Consider the following 14,258-nt stretch of genomic DNA (forward strand, 5'->3'; position numbering starts at 1 on the left):
CCCTTAAATGTCACAGAGCATTGAAAAGAGATGACCTGGATTTGAGTGACAGCTGCTGTGTCCCAGCGATGTAACCGTGAAAGAAATAGAATAGCCTTGGTGCCTTGGCTCAGCTTGCAACCAATCAACAGTAGGGGGTCTTTAGCCGGCTCATTACAACACGAGGACCACCAGGAACCAGGACCCCAGCGGCTCGCCCCCTGCCCCAGCCCCTGCCCCCGGCGATCACAGCTGATGGCGCAGCTATGGCAGCTGGGCCCCTTGCCACATACAATCGAGCTTGGGGTTGGGTTGTGCCTGGAAGAGCCCTGAGAACAGAAACTCCGACGGGAACCAAGCCAGTTTCTGTAGTAGGATTTGTCTTAACAGCTTAGATGAGAAAACTCAAGCTTTAGAGCCATTAACATGTATTTTTCCCCTCAAGGGAAAAAAAGTCATTAAACGTGGGGCTAGGTTGGAAGATGAAGCTGAGGATGTGCATGCAAAGCCTAGTGCCGAGAACACAATAAGCTCTTGATGAATGGCAGCTATTGCTCTTTTCATGATGGGTACTAAGTGGGCTGGGTGAGGAAAGGCTGGTAGCATGAGGACACTGGATATTTATACCTCCAGGGCATCTTCCTGTCAAAGGGACAGCGGACAGGGCTCCAAGGGGAAGGGAGCAGAAACTTCTGCCTGTCTCTTAGTTTTGCTTCTCACAAGCACCTCGTCTTCTCAATAGTCAGTACTCATAATCTAGTACATGTTTGCTTCATTCATTCAACAGATGTTTGAGAACTTGCTTGCGTGCCAGACTCTGTCCCAGGTGCCAGAGATGCACAGGTAAAGAAATCAAGCGAGCACATCACCTCATCATTCTGTATACCACAGTACTTCTATAGCATGATTTTATTCGATCCTCGTGACAATCTAATAAAAGAGATACTTTCATTATTGTGTCCGTCTTAAAGAAGAGGAAAGGGACACACACAGAGACCAATGAATTGTTCCAAGGGTGGCCCCACTGGTGTTTGAAGCCAGGCCCCCAGGCCATAGTTCAGCACTTTTTTCATCACACACTCTTGGAATGGCCACCAGCCTGATCTGTTGCTCACCTGCCAGCCCCCCTCTGCCAGGGGGGGCACCCAGGCCTTTGCGGCCTGCCTTCCGCCTCTGCACGCCACCCTCTTTCCTCTCTTGCTCTAGATCTGCTCCGTGGGAAAGACACACACCATAGGATGTCACTTCTGTGTGGAATCTAAACAGAACCAAACAAACAAAAACCCAAACAGACTCTTAAACACGGGAAACAAACTGGTGGCTGCCAGAGAGGAGGTGGAGGGAGGGAAATTGATGAAGGGAATTAAGTCATACAAGCTTCCAGTTGTAAAATAAAGAAGTCATGGAGACGAAAAGTGCAGCACAGGGAATTTAGTTGACAATATTGTAATAACCTCCGTATGGTGACAGATGGAGGCCGTTCTCGCGGTGAGCACTGAGTAATGTGTGGAACTGTCAACTCACTGTGTTGTACACCTGAAACCAATATAACACTGCATGCCAACTATACCTCAATAATAAAAGAAAATGTAAGCCGCTTAAACGTTTTGAAAACACAAATGTTAAAGCAATCTGAAAAGAAGAAATAAAAATGTAGGGGCGCCCGGCTGGCTCAATCGCTAGAGTAGTCGACTCCTGATCTCAAGGTCATGAGTTCGAGCCCCCACACTGGGTGTGGAGCCCAGTTGAAAAAAAAGGAAATAAATAAATAAAGATGAAAAAATGAAAAAGCCAGCTTTATCATCATACAGTGTACACTCATCCAATTAATCCTTTGAAGGTATACAATTCAATGGTTTTTAAAATATATCCAGAGCTGTACAGTCATGACGACAAGCGATTTTTACATTTCCACCACCTCGAAATGAAACCCTGTACTCATTAGCAGTCTCCCCCTTTTCTCTCCTTTCCATACCCCCTGGCAACCATTGGTCTACTTTCTGTCTCTTTGGATTTGGCTGTTTTGAACATTTCATATAAATGGAACTATACAATCTATGGCCTTTGGCGACTGACTTCTTTCACTTAGCATCATGTCTCCAAGGTTCATTGGTGTGGTAGCATGGATCAGTACTTCATTTCTTTTATGCATCCATCAATAGATGGACATTCGAGTTGTTTCCATCTTTTGGCTATTACTTATAATGCTGCTATGAATATTTGTGTATAAGTTTTGTTATGGATATATGTTTTCATTTCCCTTGGGTATTCACCTAGGTGTGGAATTGTTGCATGGTATGGTAATTCTGTATTTAACCTTTTGGAGAAATTCCAGACTGTTTTTCCGAAGTGGCTGAATCATTCTACATTCCCGCCAGCAAACTCTGAGGATTCCAATTTCTCCATATCCTTGCCAGCACTTGTTACTGTCTGTCTTCTTTATTATAGACACCTCGGTAGGTATAAAGTGGTCTCTCATTAAGGTTTTCATTCGCATTTCGCTGATAACTAATGATGTTTACTATCTTTTCATGTGCTTTTTGGCCATTTCTGTATCTTCCCTGGAGAAGCGTTTATTCAGATCTTTTGCCCATTTTTAATTAGATTATTTGTCTTTTTTAAATATTTATTTATTTATTTATTTATTTATTTGAGAGAGAGAAAACATGAGTGGGAGAGGGGCAGAGGGAGAGGGAGAAGCAGACTCCCCACTGAGCAGGGAGCCCGATGCAGGGCTCAATCTAGGACCCTGAGATCATGACCTGAGCCAAGTCAGACGCTTAACCGACCGAGCCACCCAGGCGCCTGGATTATTTGTCTTTTTATTATTGAGTTATAAAAGTAGTTTTATATAGTCTAGATATAAGTCCCTTATCAGATACATGATTTTCACATATTTTCTATCTTCTGTAGATTGTCTTTTCCCTTTCCTGATAGTGTCCTTTGATGCACAAAATTTTACACTTTGATGAAGTCTATATATCCACATTTTCTTTTGCTGCCTGTGCTTTGATGTCATAGAAGGTTCTGCCTAATTCAAGGTCACAAACATATACCTCTACTGTGATTTCTTCTAAGAGTTTTATAATTTTAGCTCTTATATTTATGATCTATTTTATATTAAGTTGTGTACATGGTGTGAGGTGGGGGTTCCTCTCCATGTTGGAACTGGGTCTACAAACCTCATTATTTTGTATGTGGATATATATCTGTCACTGTGTCATTTGTTGCACAGACTATTTTTCCCCCACTGAATGATCTGGCACTCTTGTCAAAAATCAATTGACCATAAATGTATGGATTTAATTTTGGATGCTCAGTTCTAGTCTCTTCTGATCTATACATCTATTCTCATGTAAGTACCACAGGATCTTGATTCTGTAGCTTTTTATAAGTTTTGAAACTGTGAAGTGTGAATCTTTAAGCTTTGCTCTTCCTTTTCAAGATTGTTTTGGTTATTGTGGGTCCCCTGCATTTCCACATGAATTTTACCATCAGCTTGTCAATTTCTACCAAGAAGCCAAAACTGGAATTATGATAGGGATCACGGTGAATTTGTAGATCAATCTGTAGATCACCATCTTAGCAATATTAAGTCTTCTAAATCATGAAGATGGCACATCTTTCCATTTATTCAGATCTTTATTTTTTTTTAAATTTTAAGTAGGCTCCATGCCCAATGTGGGGCTCAAACTTGCTCGAACTCAATCTCTTGTGAGATCAAGAGTCCTGTGGTCTACTGTCTGAGCTAGCCAGGTGCCCCTAGATCTTTATTTTCAGCAATGATTTGTAGTTCTTAGGGTAGGAGTCTCACACTTTTAAAATTTATTCATAAATATTTTATTTTTTGATGTATCTGTAAATTGAATTACTTTCTTAATTTCATTTTTTGGGTTGTTCATTGCTGGTATTAGAAATACAATCGAGTTTTGGTATCAATCTTGTATCTTACAATCATGCTGAACCAATTTATTTGTTCTAGTGGTTTTTCAGTGGTTTCCTTAGGCTTTTCTATGTACAGTCATACCATCTACAAATAGAGATCATTTTGCTTCTTTCCAATCTGGATGTTGTTTATTTCTTTTTCAGGCCTAATTTCCCTGGCTAGAACCCTCATCTTCTGGGTTTGTAGACCCAATTCCAACATGGGGAGGTGATTCTCCAGCCAACACCAAGCAATTCTCAAACACCACCAGGGTGTCTGAGAATTCAACTTGATTCTGACACTGTCTACACAGAGGTAGCATCAGATTCCATGGGTTAAGGGCTCAGTCCTACCAGAGGGCCCCCTACCCCCACCTCAGATTTCAGTCTCAAGTTCAGGCTGTTCCTTATGTTTCTGACTGTCTGGCTATGGGTTGGAGGTTCCAACGACCTCCTTAGGTTTGATTAGTTTGCTAGAGTGACTCATGAAATGAGCTTATGAAATGCTTATGTCCACCAGTTTATTAAAGGATATGATAAAGGATATGAATTAATAGCCAGATGATGGGCAGCTCAGGTGGCTCAGCGGTTTAGCGCCGCCTTTGGCCCAGGGCGTGATCCTGGAGACCCGGGATCCAGTCCCACGTCAGGCTCCCTGCATGGAGTTTGCTTCTCTCTCTGCCTGTGTCTCTACGCCTCTCTCTCTCTCTGTGTCTCTCATGAATAAATAAATAAAAATAAAATCTTTAAAAAATAGCAGATGAAGAGATACAGAGGGTGAGGTCCCATACAAAGGAGTTTCTGTCCTCATGGAGCTCGGGGCCTGCCTTGTTGGCATGCCAAAGCATTCTGGTTTCCCAAGCATGGAAGCTCTCCAAAAAGCTGTCCTTTGGGGTTTTAATGGAAGCTTTATTACATAGTCTTGATTGACTACGCCATTGGACATTGGCTGATTCAACCTCCAGCCCCTCTCCCTTCTCCAGAAAGGATGGCACTAAAAGTTCCAACACTTTAATCACTTGGTTGGCCCTCCCAGCAACCAGCTCCTGCCCTTGTGTGGGGTCCAAAAGTAGCCTGCATTATGACAAGACACTCGCGTCCCCTTTATGGCTCTGAAGCATTTACAGAAATGGTGGATGAAGACTCAATATATTTGAGAAATATATTTTGGTCACTCGAATGACAAAATATATATTTCTCATAAATCATTATATCATACCCCAGTACATTGTTGAATAGAAGTGATAAGAGAGGATATTGAATTGTAGGTTTTGGGGAGCTTTTTGCTATTTCATTAAGTTCTGTTCTTTATAATTTCATGTTTTCTTAATCTTGTTGGGATTATCTTGTTTGCTTTTCTAAACCTTGCAACGGATACTTAACTCATCAGCTTTTGGCCTTCCATCATTGCTAACAGATACTCTTTCCTTCTAAGCATTGCTTTAGCTGCATCCCACAAGTTTTGATGTACTTGTATTATTGTCCAACTACAGATGTTTTATAGCTCCACTATCATTCTTCTTTGACCCACCAGCTATTTCAGAATGTGTATCATTTTAATTTCCAGACATACAGAGATCTTCCAGTTGTCTTTTATAGTTATCAATTTGTAACTCATCTGTGTTATGATCAGATTCCAAGTTTCTGAAATGTGTTGAGACTTGCTTTCTGGCAAGTCAAATTTTATGGATGTTCTGTATATATATTCTGTAGTTGTTGGTTGCAGTGTTCTTTTCTTTTTTAAAGATTTTATTTATGTATTCATGAGAGACACAGAGAGAGAGGCACACAGGCAGAGGGAGATGCAGGCTCCTTGCAAGGAGCCCAATGTGGGACTCAATCCCAGGACCCCAGGATCATGACCTGAGCCAAAGGCAGATGCTCAACCACTGGGCCACCCAAGTGCCCCTGGTTGCAGTGTTCTATACATTGGCTATAAGCTCAAGTTACTAATTATGTTGTTCAAAAATTATATATCCTTAGAGACATGTTTTTTGTCTCTTTGATGAACTATTGAGAGAGATAGGGAAAGACCTCCCCCTCTGATTGTATATTTGTCTATTTCTCCTACTACTAAGTTAACTTTTCCTTTATATATTTTTGAGGTTTGGTTATAAATGCATGATCATTCTTGGTGAATTGAACCTCTTATTGTTATGAAATGACTTTTTATATCTCTAATAATTTTTTTTGCTTTTTTTTTTAAAGATTTTATTTATTCATTCATGAGAGACACACAGAGAGAGGCAGAGGCACAGGCAGAGGGAAGAGAAGCAGGCTCAAGGCAGGGAGCCTGATGCGGGAATCAATCCTGGGACTCCAGGATCACGCCCTGGGCCAAAGGCAGGCGCTAAACGGCTGAGCCACCTAGGGATCCGTTTTTTTGCTTTTTAAGTGTATTTTGTCTGATATGAATATAGCTATACGAGTTTTCTATCACTTACATAATTATTTGTATGATTTATCTCTCTCCATCTTTTTGTCAACCTACCTGTATACTTATAGTTTGGATTTCTCTTTCTCTCTCTCTCTTTTGAAAAGACTTATTTATTTTTATTTGAGAGAATGAGCATAGGGGAGTGGAGGGACAGAGGGAGATAAAAACTGAAGCAGACTCTGTGCAGAGCACAGAGCAGGGTGCCAGCTCCATCTCACGACCCTGAGATCATGACCTGAGCTGAAACCAAGAGCTGGAGGCTTAACCGACTGAGCCACCCAGGTGCCCTGGATTTGTCTCTCTTAAACAGCATATGGATGTATTTAATAATCCTATCTGACAATACTTGAGCATTTAGCACATAAGCATTTAATAAATTATTGATATATTGGGGTTTTAAGCTACCATTTTTTTTCAAGCTACCATGTTATTTTGTGCTTGTATTGGTTCCACCTGTGTCTCTCTTGCCTCTTCTTTCTTGATTTAAAAGAATTGAGAATTTTTTTTCTTTTTCAATTATTTTCCCTCTCCTAGTTTGAAGATCTACATTCTGTTGCTGTTGTTTTAATAATTACATCCCACTACTTCCAACATACATAATTACCTTTGATAAAAGTCTAGGTTTAGTAAGTACCTAACTTGTTTCCAATATGAAATGAGGTTCTCAGGAAACTTGAGCTCCATTTACCCCGCTTCTGACGTATTTTCATATTGTACTTTATTTTTTTAAAAAACAGAACGGACGTTTTTATGATTCCTTCCTCCATCAATGTTCACTTGTATTGCCCACGTACCATTACTTTCCTTGCTCTTCATTCCGTCCCGCATTTTGTTCTTCTAAGATCATTTTCCTCCTGAAGTGCCTCCTTTAGAATTTCCATTAGTGCAATCTGCCGGTGACAAACTCTCTTAGTTTTTGTTTGTCTAAAAATATCTTTTTTATCACCGTCTCATTGAATATTTTCATTAATGATACCGCCCTCGGGGTCCCAGCTTAGTCTGGGAAGGGCCTTTCATAAACATCCCCATTCAGGCTTTAAATTCCAATGAGCCAGAGCTCTGGTGCGAAGTGTCTGCAAACCCTTGGCTACTTCAGCGGAAGCAAAATGTCTGTCTCAACAGGACTGCTGGAGATGCTTAAGTGACATAATGGATGGAAACTTCCTGAGAAAGAGAAGCAAGGCAACCAAAGATACGTAGCTAGTACTGGTTCAGCTGAAAGTTTTAGCTCCTGTCAGTTTTTTAAAGTTTAGGTTTTGCAATTGGAAAATAAAATGTGGCCTCCTTAGAGCTACCAGAGAGCCTTGGATCATTGCAATTGTAAGTGTCTGCTGACACCCCCAAAAGCATGAAGCCAGAGATAAGGGAGGCTCATTAATCGGCTGGAGCCAGCTTAGCAGATGCTCCTCCCAGCCCTGCATGGAAAGACCCTCTCTTTGTTCTAATGACCCAACCCAGATACCTGATACTCGATTCATTTCCTTTCAACATTTTTGTCGGAGAGCTCCGAGGTCTAGTCTTTGTTTTTCTGGATGCCACCAGGTCCAGCAGCAGATCACTTGACTTAGTGGTGAAACCATTCAAATTCAGAAAAAGAAACTGCTTAGAGGCCAGGGTCAGAAATTGTAGTGCTGGGGAAACGAAGGAACAGTCTGATGTTAACCCATAATCTACTGCCGGCATCACCCTGACTCTGCAAATGGACCAGCCTGCCTTCTCCCTGCCTTTACCACCCCCTACCCTGCACAGTTCCATCCACAAGAGACAGGCCACAATCGTGAGCTTGGAAAGTGGTTAACCTCCAAATTTGGATGGTGTATGCCAAGGAATTCTAAGTACTAGGGTTAGAAATATGAAAGCAGAAAGGAGCAGGTGAAGTATCTTGACAGGCTAAAGAAGAACCCAGCAGGAGTGGAAGGGCATCCAGTTGCTCATGTACTTCCAGGTGTCATCACCAGTCAAGCAAGCAACAGCAACAATTCTGCACTTGTGCAGCGCATGCCACCACCACTCTGAGCCCCGAAAGTCCCACAGGGATCTCCTAGCTACATGGTACATTAGGGAAAGGAGACATGCTTCCCTAGAACCAGAAGGAAGGGAAAAGAGGGTGCTATGGGCTGAACTGTGTCCCTCCACAGTACATGTGTGGAAGCCTTGGCCTCCAGTACCTGAAAATGTAGCTATATTTGGAGATGGGCTCTGAAAAGAAGCGATTAAGTCAAAATGAAGCTGTTAGAGTGGGTCTCAGTCTAATCCAACTGGGGTCATTATAAGAAGATGAAATTTGAAGGGCACCTAGTTGCTCAGTCGGCTGAGCATCAGCCTCTTGGTTTCGGCTCAGATCATGAGCTCACAGTGGCGAAATCGAGCCCTGCATCAGGCTCTGTACTCAGCGTGGAGTCTGCTTGAGAGTCTCTCTCCCTCTCTCAGATAGATAGATAGATAGATAGATAGATAGATACATAAATTCTTAGAAAAATAAAAAAGAAGAGGAAATCTGAACATCAGAGCAGGCACACAGAGTGTCAACCCTGTGAAGAGGCTGCAAGAGAGCAACTATGTGCAAGCCAAGGAGAGAGACCTCAGGAGAAACCAATTCTGTGGGCACCTTGATTTGGATTTCTGAGCCCCAGAACTGTGAGAAAATAGATGCCTGTTGTTCTAGCTACCCAGTCTGTGGTACTTTGTTACGGCAACCCTAGCAGATTAGTATGAGGAGCCACTGGCTTCTGACTCGTTCACTCCAGACAGCCCTGCATGCTGTTTTCATGGAGTCACTCCTTCTTTGAAGCTGGTGATGCCAAATCAAGCAAAGGAGAGGTCCATGCAAGAGCTCACAGAAGGGCATCCTAGACCCTTGTCCTCAAATTGGGAAATGGAAGAACCATATCACCTGCAGAGGGCTGTGGTTCGGGGGTGCAGTCCACTTGTGTGCTATTCCTCACACTTCTTCCTCAAGTACAAAACAAAAGAGAAAGATATTAATGAAGAAAGACTGGAAGGGAGTGGTTTTTAACCATTGCTGGACCACAGGCCCATTGAAAAATCTACAAAGCTGTGGACTCAGGAAAAGACAGAGTCTATATTGGCTTCCTGTGGCTGCCATAACAAATCACCACAAGCTCAGTGGTTTAAGCCAAGAGAAATTTATACTCTCAGAGTTCTGGAGCCCAGAAGTTCAACATCAGTTTCTCAAGGTGGAACCCAAGATGTGGGCAGGGCTGTGCTCTGTTCTTTGCCTCTTCCAGTTTCTGGTGACTGCCAGCACTCCTCTGCTTGTGGCCACACCACTCCACCCCCTGCACCTGTCTTGATACCATCTGCTCCGCTTCTGCATCCATCAGCTCTCCCTCTTCTCTCTCACGAGGACATGTGATTGCATTTAGGGCCCACTCAGATACTCCAGGATATTCTCCCCACCTCAACATCCCTAACCTACCCACAAATGCACAAGACTCTTATTTTACAAGGTAACATTTATAGGTTCCAGGGATGAGGACTTGGTATATTTGGGTGGCCATGATTCAGTTTCCTAAGGACTCCAGAATCTTTGCATACAATTTCCGGAAGACCATGGACCCCAAGTAGGGGCATCTGCTCTGGAGCTGCATTTCACCACAGATACGCTGGAGGCAGGTCCATTTACTTATTCACCATGGTCCCTGCACCCTTTCAGAATGAACAACAGCGCTGGTTAAAAATAACAACAACAAAAAAATAACACAGCGCAAAACCACACCCAGCTCTAGTCCTAGGAAAGGAGAATCCCCCAGATACCGGGCCCAGGAATCTGCATTTCTAACAAGCGCCCCCAAAAAAATTCTCTTGCAGCCAGCCTTGCACCCATCCTTTAGTGAGTACTGGTCAAGAGCCTGGAGGCCTGGGGAGGACTCTTCTCCCAGAAGAATTGGGCGAGCCTGTTCGCCCAGAGAGCCCGCTACTGCTCCTCCCCCGCCCCCCCCTCCAAGGTGAACTACGGTTCTTGTTTCTTTGATTTCGATGCCATTCTGTGTTTCAGGCGCCCGCCCGGCCCCAAGGCGCGGAGTTGAGCCAGGGGAGAAAGAGGGAGAGCGGGGCGGGGGGTGGGGGGAGGGCCGCAAACTCTCCCAGCCCCGGCAGCGAGGCGGCACTGGACGCCCCGCGGCCCTCCAGCCTGCCTCGCAGCCCCTCCACCGGCCGCCTCCGCGGGCGTGCTTGTGCATCCGGCTGGAGACTGCGCGGGAGCCCGCCCCCGCGCCCCGCTCATTGGCCGCGCCCGCCTCTTCGTCACGCTCTTTTGTCTCCGTGCGCAGAGGATAAAAGCCTCGGCGGCTGCCGTGGGAACCGCGCTGTCGGGACTCGGCTACCCCTCGCTGGGAGGCCGTGCGGAGCAGCTCCCCGGGCAGCTCCCGGTCGTGCCTTTTCCCTGCGGGGCCGCGGAGACCGGAAGGCGGCATCCATCGCCCGCAAGGCCTGAGCGTCCGCTGCCCACCGGCCCAGCACAGGTGAAAAAAAAAGGGGGGGGCGCGATCGCCCCGGCGCGGAGAGAGGAGGGGAAGCTCCACCGGTCCTGGGCGGCTCCCCGTTTGGGGAATCGAGGACTGCGAGGCGGGGGAAGGAGCACTCCGGTGGCCCGGCTGCCTGAGGGCGGAGGTGGGGTTCTGCTGGATGCTGCCCAATGGGTAGGATTTGCCTGGATTGAGAAGGGGGCGTATTCGGGGGGGAGGGGGCACGGGGTCAGGGTGGGGGTACCGACGCAAACTGTCTGTCTTGAACCCCCTTGGCATCTCCTCCTCTGGAGAGGAGTATGTGGGTGTGCGTGTCCAACTCCTATTCCCTGTCTCCGTGGCAGCCCATTAAAGCCGGATCCGAACTTGGATTCTGTGCGGCTGATTGCGGAGCTGGTAGGCCGACCATTTCTCGGGGAAGATGTCCTGGGGCGGGGGTCGCTTTGGCTCGTCCTCAGAAGGTGGGAGAAGAATTTTCCGCCCGCCGCCCGCGGGGGCGGCGGAGGCGGCGGGGGCGGGGGGCTGGGGTGGTGCGGTGAGGGAGGGAGGGGGATGAGGGATGAGGCCGCTCCTGACCCTTCCCTCCCCTGCGCTCCGCGGCGGCGCAGTCTGGACGCCCCGAGGTCCCGGATCGGCGATCCCCGGTGGACAGAGAGATAGCGTAGCCCGACGACGAGCTTTCGCACCAAGGCCACCGGTTACAGAAGCTGGGAGTGAAATAAAGGCGCGCGCGCCAGGTCCTGCGCTCCTGTAAGATTCTGAGAAATAACGGGGGAGGGGAGAACTTTGAGAAGGGGGTGTGGCTGGGACCTGAGGCCAGGAGGTTACCGAGACCAGACCTTATTTATTCCTACAAATCTGTGACCACTGTGCTCTATTTTGAGAGCCCAATGTCAGCTTCCATACACTCTCATACTTAGAATTAGAAGCAACAGTTGCCCTCCTGGACGACTGGCGGGAGGGGATGGATGTGGCTGTAAAAAGCACCCTGCTAACATGGAGACACCGGCTGGCTCCGTGAGGTTGTAATTGCCAGTCTCCTAGAAGATATTTTTAGGGCAGTGGGCAGATATAAAATGTACTGCAGGACATTCGGGAAGGGAGAAACCCAACTGCAGCCAGTTCCGTTCTTAACTCCTCCCCGTTGTTTTTCTTTTTCACAGCCCCTACCGAGATAGGAAGAAGGCAGAGTGCCCCAGCGCGCCCGCAGGTTAGGCTTCCCCACAAAGCCTGAGCAGCTTGTTGTGTTCGGATACCGGAGCGTCGATCGTCGTGGGCAGTCGGTCATGGCTAGCATCATCGCGCGCATGGCTAATAGCCGGCGGCAAAACGCCCCCTTGCCGCCCTGGGCCCATTCAATGCTGCGGTCCCTGGGGAGGAGTCTCGGTCCTTTAATGGCCAGCATGGCAGAGAGGAACATGAAGGTGTTCTCGGGGAGGGTGGTGCCAGCCCAGGGGGAAGAAACCTTTGAAAACTGGCTGATCCAAGTCAATGGGGCCCTACCCGATTGGAATATGTCCGAGGAGGAAAAGCTCAAGCGCCTGCTGAAAACCCTCCGAGGCCCCGCCAGGGAGGTCATGCTTTTGCTCCAGGCGGCCAACCCCAACCTAAGCGTGGCAGATTTCTTGCGCGCGATGAAATTGGTGTTTGGGGAATCTGAAAGCAGTGTGTCCACTCACGGTAAATTTTTTAACACCCTGCAGGCACAAGGGGAGAAAGCCTCCCTTTATGTGATCCGTTTAGAGGTGCAGCTCCAGAATGCTATTCAGGCAGGGATCATAGCTCAGAAAGATGCAAACCAGACTCGCCTGCACCAGCTCCTTTTAGGGGCCGAGCTGAATGGGGACCTGCGCTTTAGGCTGAAGCATCTTCTCAGGATGTATGCAAACGAGCAGGAGCGGCTCCCCAATTTCCTAGAGTTAATCAAGATGATAAGGGAGGAGGAGGATTGGGATGACACTTTTATTAAACAGAAACGGCCCAAAAGATCTGAGTCGATGGTGGAGAGGGCCACCAGCCCCGTGGCATGTCAGAGCTCCCCTCCGATAGTGGTGGACGGTGCTGACTGCAACGTGATAGAGATAGACGATGCCCTGGATGACTCAGATGAGGACGTGATCCTGGTAGAGTCTCAGGACCCTCCACTGTCCTTCTCAGCTTCCCCTCTCCCCAGACGCAGGGCCAGATCTCAGGACCAAGTGTTGGTCATTGATTCCCCGGACAGTTCCCGGGCTCAATCTCCGTCCACCAGTGGGGGTTCTGGGCACAAGAATGATGGCTCTGGGAATCTGCGTAGAGCCAGGAAGCGAAAACACACAATCCGCTGCTCATATTGCGGTGAGGAGGGCCACTCCAAGGAAACCTGTGACAATGAGAGCAACAGGGCCCAGGTGTTTGAGAATCTGATCATCACCCTGCAGGAGCTGACGCATACAGAGGAGGAGGGGCCAAGAGAGGCGCCCGGCGAACAAAATGACCCTTCTGAACTGCAGTGAGGTGGTAACCCCTAGCCTTAAGTGAACCCTGACCCGTACTCAGTGTCCAGCAGTGTGACAACTGGGGAGGGGAGCTTCTCGTTGCATGAATTCACAAAGCAGCTTTCTTTTTCGGAGCGGAGTAGAAAGGGTCTTGGATACCAGTTCTATGGAGGGAGACACAGCCTGACCTCTGTCCTTGCCTTCCCCACTCCCCTCTCTGCAGCCTAAGGGTCTGTTTTCTCTGTGTGCCCATTTCCTTGATGACTTTATTCTCTTTGTGAAAGTGGCATAATTCATCGTTACATCTTCAAACAAAGTACAAAAAAGCGAAGTGCAAATTACCCCAAACTCTCCACCCTGATCTATTGTCAACCCTTTGATGAGTGTTCTAGAACTTTCCCTATTCCTATGTACCCAGATAGATATACATATAGATAAAAGTGATCAAATATAAGTGCTGTTCTATAGTCTGTATTTTTCCACCAAACGATGTATGTTGTGGGCTTCTTTCTATGTCAATAAATATAAATATAAATATATATATATATATATCAGCATATATTTCAATGCCTCTGTGTTATTATTTTAGGAAAAGGTAAAGGAAAAAGGAATAAGAAATACAGTAAAAAGCTATAAAGGAGTGGGGTTGTAGCTTGAGGTGGGGTTTTTATCAACCTTGATTTGCAGATGAGGAAAAGGGAAGAAGAAATGGGCTGAAATCGTCCCCAAAGGTAGATGGACAGGGCCCTTGCCACAACTGGCCTGTCCCTTAGGTCACACAGCCAGGTTAGGTGTGCCCACTGGTTGACTGCCCCAATGCTTGCTTCTCTACCATGTCCGAAGGAGTCTGATGGAGGAGGGGTCTGGTGCTGAGCTAACAGCCCCCAAATGGGGGCTTCCAGTGGCACTGTTCCTGGATCATTTTGGGGAGGAGCACTCTTCCTCCTCTGGGTG

General features: G+C 46.6%; 1 protein-coding gene across 3 annotated transcripts; it reads left to right on the plus strand.

Moving 5' to 3' along the window:
• Nucleotides 1–10,701: 10,701 nt before the first annotated feature.
• On the plus strand, nt 10,702–13,819 carry ZCCHC12 (zinc finger CCHC-type containing 12). Of its 3 annotated transcripts, XM_055338450.1 has the most exons (4): nt 10,702–10,824; nt 11,172–11,223; nt 11,436–11,577; nt 11,991–13,819. In XM_055338450.1, exon 4 carries the CDS (start codon nt 12,114–12,116, stop codon nt 13,320–13,322), a length of 1,209 nt encoding a protein of 402 aa, XP_055194425.1. In that variant the 5' UTR covers nt 10,702–10,824; nt 11,172–11,223; nt 11,436–11,577; nt 11,991–12,113; the 3' UTR covers nt 13,323–13,819. The 3 variants fall into 3 exon arrangements, with proteins under 3 accessions (XP_055194425.1, XP_055194424.1, XP_055194426.1); XM_055338449.1 differs by lacking the exon at nt 11,172–11,223; XM_055338451.1 differs by lacking the exons at nt 10,702–10,824; nt 11,172–11,223 and adding an exon at nt 10,937–11,001.
• The last annotated feature ends 439 nt before the right edge of the window (nt 13,820–14,258 follow it).

This window comes from Nyctereutes procyonoides, unplaced genomic scaffold, assembly GCF_905146905.1.
Source record: "Nyctereutes procyonoides isolate TBG_1078 unplaced genomic scaffold, NYPRO_anot_genome, whole genome shotgun sequence".
NCBI lineage: Eukaryota > Metazoa > Chordata > Mammalia > Carnivora > Canidae > Nyctereutes > Nyctereutes procyonoides.